Source organism: Notechis scutatus, chromosome 3 (genome assembly GCF_049901735.1).
Source record: "Notechis scutatus isolate UNSWTSFEM ecotype Mainland chromosome 3, rNotScu1.2, whole genome shotgun sequence".
Taxonomy (NCBI): Eukaryota; Metazoa; Chordata; class Lepidosauria; order Squamata; family Elapidae; genus Notechis; species Notechis scutatus.
The window spans coordinates 56,859,784-56,877,814 of NC_142011.1; the positions used below are offsets into that span (position 1 = coordinate 56,859,784).

The 18,031-nt window shown below is 38.4% G+C and overlaps 2 protein-coding genes across 4 annotated transcripts in view; one reads left to right on the forward strand and one right to left on the reverse strand.

Annotated features, from left to right (window-relative positions):
• IPO13 (importin 13) overlaps window positions 1-11,504 on the forward strand; it is a 54,670-nt gene extending 43,166 nt beyond the window's left edge. Inside the window, exons 16-20 of one of the 2 annotated variants that reach the window (XM_087960125.1) lie at window positions 3,950-4,016; window positions 4,267-4,325; window positions 4,677-4,766; window positions 5,143-5,324; window positions 6,878-11,504. In XM_087960125.1, coding sequence (XP_087816251.1) covers window positions 3,950-4,016; window positions 4,267-4,325; window positions 4,677-4,766; window positions 5,143-5,324; window positions 6,878-6,974 — 495 coding nt within the window. In that variant the 3' untranslated portion in view covers window positions 6,975-11,504. Of the gene's footprint in view, window positions 1-3,949; window positions 4,017-4,266; window positions 4,326-4,676; window positions 4,767-5,142; window positions 5,325-6,874 lie in introns of both variants that reach the window. The other variant, XM_087960124.1, reaches the window with a different exon arrangement.
• Window positions 11,505-11,751: 247 nt separating this feature from the next.
• DPH2 (diphthamide biosynthesis 2) lies at window positions 11,752-17,977 on the reverse strand. Of its 2 annotated transcripts, none has more exons than XM_026665731.2 (7): window positions 17,674-17,977; window positions 16,977-17,135; window positions 16,664-16,776; window positions 15,226-15,446; window positions 13,950-14,594; window positions 12,501-12,677; window positions 11,752-12,118 (listed from the first exon to the last, which is right to left on the reverse strand). In XM_026665731.2, exons 2-7 carry the CDS (start codon window positions 17,127-17,129, stop codon window positions 11,994-11,996), a joined length of 1,434 nt encoding a protein of 477 aa, XP_026521516.2. In that variant the 5' UTR covers window positions 17,130-17,135; window positions 17,674-17,977; the 3' UTR covers window positions 11,752-11,993. The 2 variants fall into 2 exon arrangements, with proteins under 2 accessions (XP_026521516.2, XP_087816253.1); XM_087960127.1 differs by having other exon boundaries at window positions 16,664-16,742; window positions 17,674-17,840.
• Window positions 17,978-18,031: the final 54 nt, after the last annotated feature.

An 18,031-nucleotide genomic window follows, 5' to 3' on the forward strand; every position in this document is an offset into this window, starting at 1 on the left:
AGTTACTATGCCTACCATTGCTCACTAGTTTGTTTCAACACTAATTAAAAATACAGATAGTCCTCAACTTATAACCACAGTTGAGCCCAAAATCTCTAGCTAAGTGAGACATTTGTTAGGTGTATTTATGTCTCTTATAGAGATGTTTTTCATAGCAGAAATAAACAATTTCTGTAATCATATGCTTTTCCTGATATTAAATAATGCATAAAAGTACTCAGTGGGTGTCCAGACAATGGTGGGACTCATCTCCGGGGGAGGCGGGGAGGAGTCTTACTACTGAGATGAGGTGGATCGGTTGCTTTCGTGGTGTGGAGATAATAACTTGGTCCTCAACACCAATAAGACCAAGGAGCTTATAGTGGACTATAGAAGGAAGAGATCAGACATCCAGCCCTTGCTTATCAATGGAGACCGAGTGGAGCACGTGGCCAGTTTTAAGTTTCTGGGTGTTACCCTAAAAGAGGACCTGACCTGGGGTGCTCACATTGCAGCCCTGGTCAAAAGGGCCCAGCAGAGATTATACTACCTGAGACTTCTCAGAAAACAACTGAATGAAAAACTGCTGGTGACCTTCCACTGCTGCACCAGAGAGTATTTTAACTTACTGCACCTCTATATGGTTTGCCAATTGCGCAGATAGGAAAGCATTCCAGAGGGTTAACATAATTGCCCAGAAGATCATTGGTTGCCCTTTCCTCTCTTTGGAAGAGCTTTATAGCTCCTGCTGCCTTAAGAAAGTTCAAAACATTCTTAAAGATCCATCTCATCCTGGAAACCCTTTTTTTGAACTATTACTATCTGGCAGACTGTACAGAATAATTAAAAACAAGGACAAATAGGCTGAAAAACAGCTTCTATCCCAGGGCAGTAGCTCTTTTGAATTCTGCTGTATAGTGCAGTATTGGTGCGGTGTTGGGGATTTTCGGTTCAATGTGTGGATGGTGAAGGATATGTGTTTGTGTTTATTTTCATGGTCATGGTCATGATGTGCACTGAAGATGTTGTTTGATTTCATTGTACAAGGTGCAATGACAATAAAGTAAACTAAACATTTATCAATAATTTTATATAGAGCTTTTGGGAGCTAATTTGCTTCAGCTCTGGTACATTATGATCATGCTTTTTGAAATTCTGTCTTCCTGTCTGTCATGGCAATTTTTCAAGAATCTACTTTTCCCAAGAAGGTGTAAAGCAGGGGCCCCCAAACTCCAGTCTGTGGCTCACTAATGGGCTGTGAGCAATTTGCAATCGGACCGTGGAAATGGCACGCACACATCCATTCCCACTTACGTGAGCAGTGTGTGAGCTTGTGCACACACGTTCCAGTGTGTGGGTGGCAGGCGCGCATGCTTTCCACAACGCAGATGGAGCTACGTGTGCTTGCTAGCTGCTCACGCAGAACCATCCCCTCTCTCCCCCCTCCCCCTTGCCAGTCTGCAAAGCCAGAAAAATTGGAGAATTCTGCTGTAGAGCATTAAATCAATACCAGTAATCAAATCTTTGGCTTATATAAGTCATATGTATTTTCCCCTAGATTATATATCATGTCCTGCTACAGTATAGAAGATACTGAACTTCTCCAGTAGAGATCATTTATATTTTTTCCATAACAACATTTATCGGTATCAAATAGGGAAAAAGAACAAAATTATAGGGGTCCTCCCTCATCCTAGTTAGCAATATTTCATGATAGCTTTATTTGTTGCCAGTTCTGAGAGTGGACTCTTCAACAGAATTGATTGCATATCAGCTATTCTTTTGCTGACTGATTCAATTTACATGCCTATAAAACATTATAACTTCATAGGATATCAGTCAATCTGCAGAATAGATATTTCATTTTGAATAAATCATAAGACATCACTATGATTCTAAACAAAAAAACAGGTTTCTTCAAAGACTGGGAAGTTATTAAACAGCATATCAGGATTCTTCAAGAAGTCCCTTTAAAATGCATGTAGAATAGATTCTTTTTATGTCTGCATAGTGGTTTTCATTGTGCCCTTGAAGTACTCTGTTGGAATATAATTATGCCACAACACTCTCTTCATCCTTCCTTATTTAAAGATAATCCAATAAGGCTGATTTGCTTTAGGATTTATTAATCCTAAATTAAATGATGATCCTAAGTTTGATATTTTTGGCAGTTGGTTCTTCTGAAATTAGGAAGCTGTACTAACTTTAATTGTTCAAAACAGAGTAGGCAACCTAGTACTCTTTTAATCCTCTGGCTTCTAGCTTTCATAGTTCTTTACTATTGGCCATAAAGGTGGCTTAAAAATATCTGGAATACAACAGGTTGCATACATACATACAAAATCAAATCACAAGTCCTTCCAATAGGCTTATATATTTAACTTTGAGGGCAGTTCAGATAAAGAGTTAATCTAAAAATGTAAAATATTAGGAACTAGCAAATAATTTTTTGGACGACTTTATACTAGTCATTCCCTCCAAGTCCTAGGAAGAGGGCAACAACAATTTCTGAATTTGTTCCTACAAAACTGCAAAGGCTTTCTATGCAGTTGACAGGAGCAAAATCTCACCTGACGGCAAAGAAAGAACATGCCTGACTATATATTTTCATGAAACTCATTTGGTGTTCATAGAAATTAATTATTTACCATTTTGCTTGATTTTCTTTGATTATAAGAAAGATTGCTATAAACATTTACAAAGGTATACTGTGACAGAGATGTATTTTACTCTCTACATGGCATTGCTTTCTGTATTTTAAGGGCCAAATACGATTCAACATACTTGCTTTTCATTTAAGATTGCTGTAAGATACATATCTAAATAAAAAGTTGTATGAATATGGTAAGAAAACAGACTTTTTCCAGTAAAATAATGGCAAATATAATATTGAAATTCATAAAACTTATAGCAATATAAAAATGTTACAAAGTCTATAAATTAACACCAAGAAGATTGAAACAGTGATCTTAGAACAAATGAAAATAAAATATAATTTGTTTCTTTCATCAGGAAAAGGAACACGGCTAATCTGATTGCTTTTGTTTGTAAGTGAAACAAAAGAGAGAGCAAGGAAAATAGAACACAAAGATATAGAAATTAGTTATTGCAGTTTAAAATATTATTGTAGAAATATTATTGCTGCTCATTATACAACATTTATAGTATTTTAATGATAGAAAACATGTCTAACAATGTGGTTAGATAACAGGGATCCATTTATACATAGAACAGAATGCATAGAAATGCTATCACAGTTACTCAGGCACAGGAGTTGGAGCTGTTGTCCATGGTGCTGAAAGATTTGTTGCTGTTAAAGGTACTGTTATCTTAAAAATCCAGTTGCTCTGCATCATAGAAGAGACTACTATTTCTAATATTGTAGTGATCACTATACTTCAGTTGTATAAAATTTGATTAGATGATACCGAATTTGCTGTTTGGCCAATGCTTTGTGCTTAGGAATGTCATGATAACTCAGATTTCAGAACAAAAGTACAGGAACTGGGAATTGCAATCCATACTACTGACAGACTAAGTATGTATTGTTCTTGCTTCTGCTTTCTGTGGTATTGTAATATGTTTCTAGGCAGATGTAGATATAAAAAAATAAACCCAAATGCTAAGTATCTGAATAATCCTTATTCTGATTATCTAGAGTGGAATTCCTATACTTGGGGTACCTCATTATTTGTAACAAAGTAGGAAGACTATGAAGCTGTTTTCCAGATAATAATTCAATTTCATGTTTCTTCAGAGGCTCGTCCTTACCTGGACCCTATGCTCTTGAATTATAAAGACACATCTTATAATCATTTCCCTTTTTCCCATACCTGGCTTACTGTTTTATAGCTGATGGCCAGGTAAGTTGCACATGCAAGCCTTTGCCACGGGTTCCTGTGTGGCAATTGCTTGTCCATGGCTTGCCAAAGCTGTGTTTATTGTCTGTGTATATATGTGTACCTTGCAGGCACTCAAACGGAAACCTGATTTGTTCCTGTGTAGCAGCCTGGATGTCAAAGCCGTATTCCATTGTGGTGAGTACGCACGTGCCATAGACTGAATTGCTTTAAAATCACTGTGGGAAATGACTTAGACAAATGGGTAATGATCCTTACGATTGTAAAGAATGGAGAAAAGTTCTTGATATGGAAATGGCTACAAAATTAAACAAAAACCTTTGTAAAAAGTTTTTAGGAAGGAACGCTTACTTTTTCAACTTGCCAAAAAAAACAAAAAACACCTGTAATTACACAAGCTGACTACCAAATTATTGCTTCCTTCTAGCTGTGATCTCTCTGAAGTTTCCTGAAGCACCAACTGTCAAAGCTGCCTGTGGCTTTTTTGTGAGTATTTGTCTTTAGCAGAATAAATCTATCATTGGTGTCATAGAACCATAATATGAAAAGCAGTTGTTCTGAGACTGAGTAGCAAAACACCAACACTGATCAGTGAGAGCCTTTCCCACACTGAATGAAAAGACTCACTTTCATTATTACTTCTTGGGGATATCTCTTTTTATGTACTTAATGTTTGTATTCAGACTTGGAAATAAAGTGGCAAACTTCCCATTATGTTTTATTTAAATTCTGTCTGTAAGAGAGGGATATTTCCAATTTGAAATTTGTGTTCTTGATAGCTTGATAAAAAGTTCTTGATGTTTTGTCCACTTAGACTTTTTCTCCCACTTGTTATAGACCGAATTGCTGCCACGCTGTGGGGAGATTGCACCTGTGGGACAAGTGGTACATGAGAATGGCAAAATGTTGCTACAAGCTGTAATTGAGGTAAGCAGCGTGTCTTTCCTAATCTGGGATCAATGAAAAAGGATAATCGGGAAGCACTCTGCTCACACATAAGCTGCGTTTACTCCAACTTGTTTTATTAATTCAGTTTCCTTGTTATCAGAATACGTACAGCATTATCTGCATGATTCTGTCCATGTTTACTTTCACATAAATTCCACTAAAGTAAGTGGAGCTTATTTTCCAAGTATGCATGCATAGGATTGGAATCTGTTTAAGGCTGGGACCTTAAATATTCTGAAGCACTCAGCCTGGCCCTTGGTATAATCTACTGGCACCTTCATTATGACATAATGTAAAGTTCACCCTGCAGTAGAGTCTTTTGCAAGATTTGACTGGATTTGTTCCATCCTTGCAGGGCATAGGTGGCCAAGCTTCACGAAATTTGATGGATCATTTTGCTGAGATTCTTTTTGCTCTCAACAAGCATTGCTTCAGTTACCTGAGTGTGTGGATCAAGGAAGTGATGCAGCAGGATGGCTTTCCATCGACCCGTGTCAGCCCTGAGCAAAAGGACATTTTCAGCCAACAAATTCTCAGGTGAGTTTTTTCTTGGCGTATTTTCAGAGAGAAAGAATTGTGGAGCAATTAAACTGAATAGGCTCTATAAATATTATTCCATGTGTTCTATTTCGTGCTTAGTTCTAAATTCCTAAATTCTCTTTTAGTAAATTGTTACACTGAAGTCCAGATGGTAAAAATCTTAATCAGCCCTATACAGCGAAGCCTCTTAAGAATAATTCATTTAATTAATGTTTTATAAAAGTAACAGCGCTTATGTTAACTAAATATATTAAATATATACAAGTTTAGAATTCAGTAGAAAAAATGGTACACAGAAAATATATTCTTTCCTTTTTCTCTCTTCTATTGCAGGGGTCTCCAACCTTGGCAACTTTAAGACTTGTGGACTTCAACTCCCAGAGTTCCTCAGCCAGCAAAGCTGGCTGAGGAACTCTGGGAGTTGAAGTCCACAAGTCTTAAAGTTGCCAAGGTTGGAGACCCCTGTTCTATAGCATGGTGCTGCACTTGTAGGCAAACCAGCTGGAGTGCCTTTTTTTTTTTTTTTTTAAACTTTGGGGTGTCCCACCAATTTTTCCAAAGTGAAAAGCTACTGGTTAGCTAAGATCAAACCCCTCAGAAGTGATCCAGCTTAAGTGTTCCTGTTGATGCTTCATACAATATGCTTGCAAATGTGACTGCTCTGGAGACAGATGACATCACTAGAATGGTGGCTTGCATTTTAACAGAGCTTGTTGATAATATTTTGTGTCCAAGAGCAGAAGGCTTCAATTCTTCAATCTAATTTTCATTGCTGCTTGGTAGAAGGGGGTTTAATGTTCCCTCTTTAAGTATATGCTGAAAGGCTATAAGAGATTGGGGGTTCCATGTGTTGGCTCTTCTTACTGTCTCGATTCTACCCACTTAAGAAGAGAACCCTGAAAGACATTGTGTGTGCCTTTGCTTGAATATGAATGTGCTTCAGACATTATAGATTCTGTTTTATCAGGACCTGTGGCTACAAATATTATTTGCACTTATGTGAATGCACATAAAACTTGTGAATGAAGGCAAATATATGTGTCCCAGGATAATGTTGCAAAATCCAATCCAGTTTGGTCACTGAGACCAAAGGTTTAGTCTTCTGAGCTTTTGGACTCGTGCTGGAGCCCTTCCGCAGGGAACCACTCTTTCCTGGAATGTGCACATTCTGGTAGAAAGACATTCCCTGAGAATGGGCTCTAGCACGAGTCCAAAAGCTAGAAGACTAAGTTTCTGGTCCCGGGGACCAACCCAGTTCTTGCTTCTAGATCTCCCTGCTCTATGCCTGTTTGGATCTGGAATTGAAAGAATGAAAGCCAGCACACATGACAAATCTCTGGAAGAGGCTAGCATGAACTGTTCTGTTCTCAATACTTTTTATCCACATTTGTAAATTAAAAGAGTTCCAGTGAGTAGGGCAACAAGAATAACTGTTTGAAGCATGTCTAAATGGACTGTTCCATGTGTCGATTCTTTATTGGCAAGTCCTGAAATTTTACAATCTATCATCCTTTTGTTGATCTTTTATCCTCCCTCCTTTGTGTTAGCAGAGAACGTGTGAACAAACGTCGTGTGAAGGAGATGGTAAAGGAGTTCACATTACTTTGTCGAGGACTGCATGGTACTGAATACACAGCAGACTACTGAGGAGTTCTGTGTGGCAAAAGACTGCAGCATGAACAGATCCTGTTTTATGCCATTGCCTGAAGCTGCTACCAAATCAGCTGATAGAATGATAACTTTACAATTAACCTACCCTGGTTGCTCCTCTCAAGAACAAGCTGTTTCCAAATCCCTTCTGCATATTCAGAGCTAACGGGCTCAAGGACTTGGAGCAGAAGTTGGAGCAGAGCTGGACAGTCCCCTGTCAACCACCAGACTAGTGTACCAATTGCCACTTTCCCCCTTGGCACGCTCCTGTAGAAGTGTCTGTGATATTGTTTATTTCTAAAGAGTCTACCTTTTACTTGCATGAGGAAGCTTGTGTCTGATTGAAGTGAAGGTCCTCCTGCCTTGAACTACATTAAGGCTACTTCTAAGCTCCTGTGGTTGGTCTACTGGGGAAGTGGCATACTTTAGGGGCAATTATGGGCAGGGATGGAGTACAGCTGTAGCAGAGGCAGTTACAAGAATATGATCTGCCCTAGCCTAATTGGTGCAATAAATAATACTAAGAGTTTCAACAAGGTATCACAAAGAGGCAGCACCATTTTGGGGCTGTGACATTCCTCGGAATGCTGGCAAGTATGCTACATTACCTCTTGAAACTTCGCATTCTGCCTCTGCACATTCTGCAGAACATCTTCTATTACATTAGCCTCTTAAAAGATGTGAATATGGGAATGTGAGTGTGTAGGTCTGCTGCAAAGAAAGAGTTGCAGCTTTTCTCATGAATGGTTTGAAAACCCTTTCCATTATCTCTGCTGCTGACAATTGATCTATACAATGGATCTGGGTAGAGACAAGAGTTGGTAAAGGTGGAATGAAGACAGAAGCATTTTTGTCACACAAATTCTTGATGTCATAAAGATTGGAAAGTCATTAATAAGCTAAGCCTCTTTACCACCTAGATCCATTTCAGTGGCAATATATTAATGCAACTTCTACAGGAGTAGTTTAACCAGATTTCCTACAGACTCCTAACTCAGGTTTGCTGCTGATCCTCTTCCTTTGCCCAGGACTGGGTAGATTGAAGTTAATTCACACAAAATTATCTTTGCTACATTAATGAAACTTAAAAATATTTATCACCTATTACCTAAAGAACAATATCTAAATATCAGCGTGAAAAGTACAAGGAATTTATGTAGACTTGGCAGAAGTTTCTGCATAAACGCACAAAAAGCACATGTTTTGGGAAAGAAAAAACTATTCTGGGATAATGTAAAAGGCAATTAATTGAATAGCTAAGTTCTTATAAGAAATAAGCATGGTAACAGAGTAATTCTGCACACCATGGTATAACAACTGTGTTGTGAAATGGGGAGAGATTGAAAAACCCACTCTAGAACAGAAATCATGCTTGTGGAAAGACCCTATTTTCAGAAGAACCTTTTTTTTACTGATAGGAGCTAAATTACAGTGTTTGGGTGGTATCTGAATCTTGGACTCATCTGATCCAAAGCTCTTCCTCTAATCAAAGGAAGTATTTTTCTGCCTGTTGGAACCATTCACCTTTAAAATGGTTCATTAGAGCAAAAATGTGTGCAATAGGGAAACCACTTCCTCTTGGTTGCATTTGAGGTAACAGGGCTTTGGAAGTGAGGAATCGTGTACTATTTAATTCCCTCCCCACTTCTTTAAAAAATGACGGTTCTCTAATACATTCTTCTGCATCAAATCTTGAAAATAGGATGTTCTAACTTCTATTACAGTTCTTCAGTGAAAGAATTGTTCTAATGTAATCAGATGTTTTTACTCTGAATCTTGAAAGCAAAGTACAAACTCTGCAAGACATTTCTGCTTTCAAGGGGAGGAAGAATGAATCCTTGTGGTCTTTCCCCCCCCCCCCCTGGCATGGCATGACTATAGATAAGTAATATACTACAAAGAATGATTCATTTCTAAACATGGAGAAAAAAAAGATTTTTGAGGAAGAAGACTTGGTGAACAAATGATGAATTCCATTTCCATATCCAAACTTAGCTTCACAACAGCTATACTGTGTGCCTTGTGGTGGGGTTTATAGACTATAGCCTACCTGGTTGTTCTGCATTGTTGCTTTCTTATCTATGTTAGCCTTTCAGTCTACAACATAAAGAAAATTTATGATCCTAAATGAACACGAGACATTGAACAGGTGCCTGAAAAATTGAGAAGCACAGAATACACAAACACACACACTGAAATCTACCTTGAACAGAACCAGCCTTAAGCTATTCTATTTGATTAGTATTTTGCCTTACCTTCTTGACCATGTGAGAGGTTTAGAGGAGGTGTTGTCACCATTTTTGTATCTCCCATCTTCACAAAGGGCAACCATGAAAAATAGCTTATATGGTGGTTTCCAAGGCCTGTCTACATAAGAGTATCTCCAATCACTCCAACAAAACAGTCTAGGGGAAATAGCCACGGTTGGGTTCTAGGTAAGTTATCATGAAATGATACAAGGTACAGGTTTGCTAGGATTCTTCTGACGGCAATTGATCTGTACACTAGAAATGTTCCGTCCTCCAGTTGTAAGAAATGAGCAAAAATTTGGTAAGAACAGATCCATGTGGCTAAAGTTTAGTAATAGTGAATCACTTCCAGCAAAAATAGGCAAATTTCTTGTATTTCTTTGCCATGTACCGAAAGTATTTCTATCTTGTTTCCCTGGAGGTTATTTTCTTGGAATATTTTATACCAGTTTGTAATTCCATAATTTTCACTGTTTTTTCTGCTGAAAAACTCTGCTGTATTACTTCTCTAAGAGTCCCTTACACCAAATAAGTGTATTTTGCATTAGCATTCCTCAATATTGCCTCCCTGCTTCAATGACACTCCAGTGTTCAGATACAGAAAGTGGCATAGTAAACACAGGATCTTATGAAAGAGCACTGGCAAAGTAATGCTTCTGCTCAGGATGCCTCTTCTTTAGTGCTAATGGGCTCTTGGTGCTTGCCAAACTTCCTTCTCTGCCTGTTTTTTCCTCCCAATTTTAAAAATGAAATCCTGATATGCCGTTAAACAAAACATCAGTCTCAAGTACAATCTAGATTTCCAATAGTGCCTCTTGGCCTCATGTAGACTTCAGAATCCACAGGGGCTATAAGGTTATACAATACTTACAAAGTGATTTGCTTTGTCAAGATTTTAATGGGAAAAGTCTTTTGAAGCTTCATTCGGTAATAACAGACTCAATGCACAGCATGAATACAGTAACAACCTTAGTAAAGCCAGTTGAGATCATATCTGGACTCTTCATCTAGTCAGAACAACAAAGCTCCATGAGATGCTTCACCAACTTGAGGTAGAGGGACAGACCTCCATCAAGCAAGACTCTGAGAGACATTCTGGATTATCTGCCTGTACTTTGTTTGGAAGAATGCCTACCTGATCAAAATCAAAGGAGAAAAATAAGCTGAAGTAGTGGGAATGAAGGAACTTCAGTTTAGCTCCCTAGGAAGTGGGTATTTTGTGACTTTCCAGATTTACTACAGTGGACATTTTTAGAGTGTCTATAACATGACTGTAAATTTCAAAAATGCCTACTGACCTCAAAAAGTTTTGAGATACTTTGCATAATGGGAGTACATCAATGTAGCTTGAATTGACTTCATGCCATATTGTGGAAGCTAATTGGTTTGATTTCACATTAAGGATGTAATAGAGAAACAATATTTGTGAAAAGTAAAAAAAATCCATGTGCTGGATGACAAAAGTGCATACTAGGTGCTTGTGTAATTTCATGTTTCCTTATAAAGGAACATTCATGCATAAACACAATTACTCCTTTTAATAGAAAACTTGTGTGTGCCAATACAATTATGGCCAAAACAGAGCTATTAAAAAAATAAGAGGGAGCTTGGCATGCTTATGATTTTCAAATTCCTTTGTCAAAGTTTCCTACAGGCAACCATTTCAATATGCCATGAAGACTAAGCATCATTAAACTGAACATTGGCTGAAAAAATAAATGGAACGAGGTGAAACTCCTAGAGGAAGAAGTGGCCACCTAGAAGCCTGAACAGAAGCATTCCAGTTGGGTGGAGAAAATATAGATGGGGCCTAGCAACAGTTTTGTTGCAAACAGACCAATTAAAGCCTGTAAGATTTAAATTTGAGAATTCCAATAGCAAGTATAGTAGTCCACCATCCATCTAGATAATTCTATTGTCAATCTGCTCTTCTAGATTCAATGATCTTTAATATTTGCCCAACATTTATTCTTCTGTCAAGAACTTTAATTTGGTCCCCTGGGGATTACAAAGATAAAAATTAGGGTTATGCATGTTTCAAAGATGATTTGGAAAAAATACTTAAAACCTTACATAAGCATAGCATCTCTGTTACCCATTAAAGAGACCAATGCAATGTGGTTCCTTCAACCTTTCTTTATAGAATATTTTTTTATACAGTATCTTTATTCATTCTTGTGACCCTCTTAGCTAATTTCTCTTTGTCAACATATTTAAGTGTGATCTCCAGAAAAGGACACAGTGCTTTGGAATAAAATGGAACTATGGCAACTTGTTACTTGGAGACTATGCTTCTATTAATTCAGTCTGAGAATTACATTAGGTGTTTTTGTTTCATTTTCTTTTTTAGCAATTGCTGACTTCAGCTTGTGATCAGTAAAGCTCACCCTACTGTTCAGCATAGTCTAAACTCTCTAGACAACAGAAATTATAACTGAGGACCATCTTAAACATGGATATTTATAAATTGGCCGCTAGTGTGGATTAACATTTGACTCATCATTGAATAAACAACCTCAACACGCTTTTTCAGCAGAGATCAACACCTCTTTTAATTTTTTTATTCCTCTGTTAAAATAATAGCATTCTACTTAATCTGTTGAGCTGTCCATCAACATACTGCAAGAAATGCTAATTTAGCCCACTTATGCCCTATACAAATAAGATTGTCAACCAGTTCAAAAAGACCCATGTTCCATTAACCCATCCAAATCCAACAAAGAATGCAGTTTGTTATCTGGCCAATGTCTTTTATATTCAGGATTGGTCATCCACAAGGCTCATCTTCATAGGCAATGGCAATTCCCCGTCGTCCCACAATAGCTTTTTTTACTTCTGTTTGGCCCAGCTGTTGCTCCAATCCCCGCCAGCTGCGGGACTCCAAGAATGAAGCTAAGATACAAAAATATTTCCCCAACTTTATTTCCAAAGGCCACAAAAAATTAGAAATCATTAAAAACTAGTATATTGGTAGAGCATTATCTTTGAAAAACTGATTATATTGATAGGGCATTACCGTATTTACATTATGAATCACAAATATTGTGTGGGAGGACATTGGTTAGGCTATTAATCCTAGCTCTACCTCCATTAATTGCCTACCAGCAACCATGAATGGACTCAGGGAGGAGAGATGCAAGAAGTAGTTATTTTATCAGCCTCAATTTTTGATATTCCACAATAATTATAACTCAAATAATGGATTAATCAAAAGAAAAGTACTAAGTGAGGAGGTTCTTTGCAACTGAAAGAGCATTACCCCCAAGCCACATACCTGCTGGGCTAATCTGACACACGGTCTGTAAATGGTTGCGGCACATCACAGCTGTGCCAGAATTCGGCTCTGTATCTGGTATCAGGGATGGATCAACTGAGCGCAGCTGTCCAGTGATCAGTGAAATGCTAGGTTCAATGTTGGTCTTTTCTGGGAAAAGGACATGGTCACAAGCACCTGGAGATAAGAGAAAACAATACAGTAATAACTAAGTTTCATTACTTACAAAATGATACTCTATTATATATTCAAAGACTGAATCAAGCGTGCAAACCCTGATTAGAGTCTTTCCCAATTGAGTTTGGGGATACTAATGGCAAATGGCTGTAGTTGACCAAGAGCAGAATGGGACCAAACATCTTGATGGAATTCTATAAATTTCATATTTTTGAACTTATCATGAAAATGTCTTTATCTTAAAAGGAACAATGAATACTCTTGGTTCCCAGGAGTGTATAAGATTCCTAACCTCTTTTTTTATGGCAATGGAAGCTCATGACTGACCATATTTACCCTCCAAAACAGCACCATGGCTTCTATTATTTTGAGGATGAAAACATAGAAACTAGAGTAACTTCTAAAACAGGATTAATGCTGTCCAAAAAACACCTCCCTACCTACTTCCCCATGCCATACACATACACATAAAATCAGCATTCAACTTGGAAAAGATAGTAATTCTACTAACTTTGTTAACATCTGTTCTGACCCACGTCCTTTTCCAACAAATCAAACACAATCCAAAAGGAACAGAAACCTTGTAATGCTTTTACAAAATAATTAGCTGTGATAAGCACAAGCCTTGCCAAACTGCGAGGCTTGCCAAAAGATAACAGACAAGAAATAATTTGCAAAATAAAAATCTTCAAATACAAACTCAGGATACTGGAATGTCCACAAGGCTGGAGTTTCAAAACATCTTTGCCTTCTGCAAAGTATGTTCCTTTCAAAGCTGGCTTTTATCTTCTTCAAGGAGGGGCCATTACCTTGCAGCCTTACTCTGAGTCGCCCGTGCTGTTATAGCTGCTCTTTCCTACGAGCAATCCTGTGCACACGCGCACTTGGCACAGGCTCCTCGGGAACATCCTCATCACTGCTGCCAGCCCCCACAATCTCTGAAGGCAGCAGTCCACTCCCTAATGGTCCTGGCCCCTCATCTGAGTCCTCGCTCTCCTCAGCCATACGCACCTGCTGCCGGCTAACCACAACAACATCAAGCTTTGTGGTATTACAATCTCTCCTCAAAGCTTTATGCCCCAAATGATCAAAAGTTCCCTGTATTTATAATAAAGCACCCCTGTGCTTCCAGAGGAAAGCTTAAAAGTACACAACTAAGCAAGTTTTTAATCAGTCAGAAATTAAGGGAATCGAAGGTCTCTTGAAAATGAACATTAAGCAACAATTCATTTTCTGAATAAGCTCATCTTCTGAATAACCATCTGGTGTTACCTGGTAGAAGGTGGCGAAAATCTGTAACATAGCGGCCAGTCCAAGTCCGTGCTGGATTGCATGCTATTTCCAGCTCATAGGGCGTGATGAGGGGTCGATAGAAATCAGTGGAGTTAAGCAAGGAATTCTGTGGGCAAGCTACCAAAACAAAGATATCCACCTCTAGAAAGTTTGCCAGTTTTGCAGGATTAGGTTTGCCTACAGCCAGCGTATAGGCACGTTTTCCAGCACGGTGAATGATTTGGCGAAGATGATCCAGAACAGATAAGTAATCTTCTACTCCAAGAGTACCCACTACAATACCCACTACTTGAGCATCTCGCGCCCGTTCCACTAAATAAAGGCGTCGTCGCAGAGCCCGATTCACATCCAGTGTTTCGCATCGGCCTTGTCCTGTCCTAGGATCAAAAGAACTAAAGGGACACTGGTTCCAACTCAGCATGAAGTTTGTAAGTTCTGGTCCTTCAGAACCTATATAGAACATACTGTAATTTTCAAGACCATGATCTTCATCTATTATAAAGCGCCGTCCAAACTGCTGTATCATTCCAGAAATTGGATGGCTTGAATCAAGATTTGTTTTGCTATCCAACTGAGCAAAAACCACATTGGGATAAATTGGTTGCAGCTTAGAGGCCAGGTCATCTAAGAAGAAAGGAGGTATAGAGAAAAATCACCTTTGAGCAAATACAATTCAACCTAACATATTTACATTGTTCTAAATATCTGGCAATAGATATTTTTCTCTGACAAAGAGAAAAATCCTTCGATCAGACTAGGGACTGCAAGCAAAGCTAAAAGCTGGGTCAGCTGAGATATGTTAAGATTAATGAGAGTTATGAGGCAAACATGATCAAAGATGTTCTTTAAAGATATACTGTAACTAAGACTGGATCAGTCATTGTACTATTTCATTTAAAATTATTTGATTTTTGATATTGTTCTCTTTAGAAATTCATAAAAGCTCTTGGCAGAGATTTTCAAGTCTTCCTCATTCTGTCCCTGGCGTGATTCAAATTGCAAAACTTTAAACAGCAATAACAGCAATGCATGTTGCATGGTTTTGATTTGAATTCTAGTAGCTTAGCTGTAAGAAACACTCAACAGATCCAAAGTCAGGATTGGCAGAATAGCAGATTTTTAAGACTAGAAACGAATGTGCTATTTCTATGGGAACTTCCCCATCTTGGCCTGAAATATCTTGACTATCTATGTTCCTGTTCCAGCAGACCACCGCAGTGTATTTGTGTCCCCACAACAATCTTTTTAGACTTACCAATGGCATGAAAATATGCAGATTCACTCAGTACAACCACATAGGCTTGACGATCAGGGTACAACTCCTGGAAGACTTCCACACAACGCATCGCATCCAGCTGTTCCTGGCCAAATATGTGTAATACTGGCAATTTGCGGCAAGGACTCAAGCAGGCAGGGCCATAGTGCACTATAGCCTCTGCACCCACATGCTCTGCTGCCACTTCATCTACACAACAGCTAAAGAAAGACAACAGGATTAGCCATAGAAATCCAAGGACACATTTCATTAAACAACAACCGGTCCCAGCGCATAGAAAATTATTTTCTTTGTACTGAAAGTGGCCTCCCAGATACTAGACTCCAACTAGAATCAACCTAGAAACATGGTCAATAATAAAGGATTGGGATTTATAACCCATAAAACCTTTCATTCCATTTCTGGGAAATGTAAATGAGAAACTTATAATTTCCTAATATTGCTCAACCAAAAAATTAGCCATCCATCAGGGCTACGGTTTCTCCAATTTTAGCAAAGAGATTTCCCCTTTTGGCCAGGCTTAGCAGATATCTTAGAGCTTGGTGGCATCTGTCCTGCCCAATACAGGATCCATTATTTCAGTATAAAAGACAGATGGTCATCTGGTCTGTTTAAACATCTCAAAGGGAATCTGCCACTTCTAAAGCCACCTGTTCCACGATTGATTGTTCCACTACTCATGTCAATAGGATTTATTCCTGATATTTAACCTAAACATCTTTGTAGTTTAAGCATGTCCAACTTAATGTTGTCCAGTCCAACTCTAAAAACTTCTGTCTTGTCTTCTATGTGGTGGCCCTTCAGATACTAGTACATATCCCTGAAATATTATCCTCTCCATGTTAAGCATACCTGACATATCCAACCTTTCATCTTAAATGTTTCCTTCCCTCTTTCTCATCATCACCATAGTTCTTCTCTGGATATGGACCAGTATGTTGCTATGCTACCTAAAATAAGCACCCAGAACCAGATACAATATTCTAGGAGACTTCTTTACATCATCTATGTAAAGAAGTATGTATGTGTTTGTTTCTACCCTACACTTGCATCTTTCTATCTTTGTATACATCTATATACCTAGAATGCAGAACAGTTACGTATGTTGCAATCTAGATCATGTGACTAAAACAGGAAAATGGAGAGGGCATAGAATGAAGCACTTTCCAACATTACAAGCCCTGCTCAGTTGCTTTTCCATAGGAACCTACTGGCTGATGGACAAAGTCCTCACTTCCTTTCATTGTTAACAGTCCACTGTATAGGAAGGAATAAAAGTGTTGATGCAAACTTGCCCAACTGTACTTAATTTTCATTTGCTGTGTTCACTGAAGTCTATCATAATTAAGTGCATATAGAATTCCTATTGGGGACTTCATGCTGTCTTTAAAACAGTTGACTTTTCCTATGACCTTACCTGCCATATGATGTGTCTCCCAGGACATACATCTTGGCACCAGTTGCTGTTTCCATCCTTGTAGCAACATCTGCTGAATCTGGCAAAAGTGTATCAGGAAACTGAAGAGCAATCTATGGCAAGATACCAAATTTACTCACATCATTTCCACTATAGATAGGTCAAACAAAATAAACGTGCATCTCTTTACTCTCCCATCAATTTCTATCAGTATTGTATTGTAATTGTATTGACTTTCTTGTAAGACGCAACAGAATACACCCAATTCCAGAGGAGAACTGGCATCTTTATGTCAGGTCACAAAAGAGCCCACCTTGGTGAAGCCATTGTCAGATACAAAAGCAGCTGCTCTCTCCAGTTCGTAAAATTCCTCTATCCCCAAAACTGGGGGACGACCACCTACTTCTGTAGGAATCAGAGTCCGCTGAATCACCTCAGCTCCATCATTGTTGAATGCCGTTGCCATGATGATCTAAATCCAAAAGTCAACAAGTCAAATTATGCTCAACCACAAGGATAACCCAATTTTGGCTCCATAACACTGATACATACAAACTGAGAATGATTTTGAACTTATGATTTATATTGAGTGTTTCCTAGTATGATTTGATTGCTGATTGTACCCTATGACTATCATTAAGTGTTTTATGTTATGATTCTTGATTCTTAATGAATGTATCTTTTATGTATACTGAGAGTATTTACACCAAGACAAATTCCTTGTGTGTCCAATCACACTTGGTCAATAAAGTATTCTATCTATCTATCTATCTATCTATCTATCTATCTATCTATCTATCTATCTATCTATCATCTATCTATCTATCTATCTATCTATCTATCTATCTATCTATCTATCTATCTTCTGTGTAATACCTATAATACCGAATACAGTACCCTGATTCTTATCTTTGATATGGCTCAGCAAGGAACTGATCGTAAAAATGCATGGCTTTCGCAAACTGATAGGAGATTAAAGAAAGTTAGAGTATAGGTGACCAGCGACTTACCAAATGGCGCTTCCAAAGAGCAGCTACAATATATCAGCAATATTCCATAATTATTCCTTAACTAGCGGGAGGGGGGGTTTAATACCCCCCAACAGCAGCCCCATGGATCACGTTATCCGCTTTCTTCCGGATGCCAACCGCAACCACCAATGATCATTATTCTGTAGAACGGCACGGTAACCCTTTGGCGTCAGTAGGGAAATTTTTCATCCAACAGCAAATCCCGATATAGAAAAGTCGCCGGAAAAGCAAAAGGCTAAACCAGAGGCACTGTGGGGATTGTAGTTTCCCCCTCTTTAGAAATTAACCAATGGCACGATCCCAAGAGACTCGCGTAGCTCCTTGAATCCGGTCACAT

Coding starts and splice junctions, on each gene's coding strand:
- DPH2 (XM_026665731.2), bottom strand. CDS start 17,129: ATGGCAACGGCATTCAACAATGATGGAGCTGAGGTGATTCAGCGGACT. Junction 15,447..16,663: donor GGAGACACATCATATGGCAG/GTAAGGTCATAG, acceptor GTCTTTCTTTAG/CTGTTGTGTAGATGAAGTGG. Junction 12,119..12,500: donor GTGTCAGATTAGCCCAGCAG/GTATGTGGCTTG, acceptor TTTGTATCTTAG/CTTCATTCTTGGAGTCCCGC.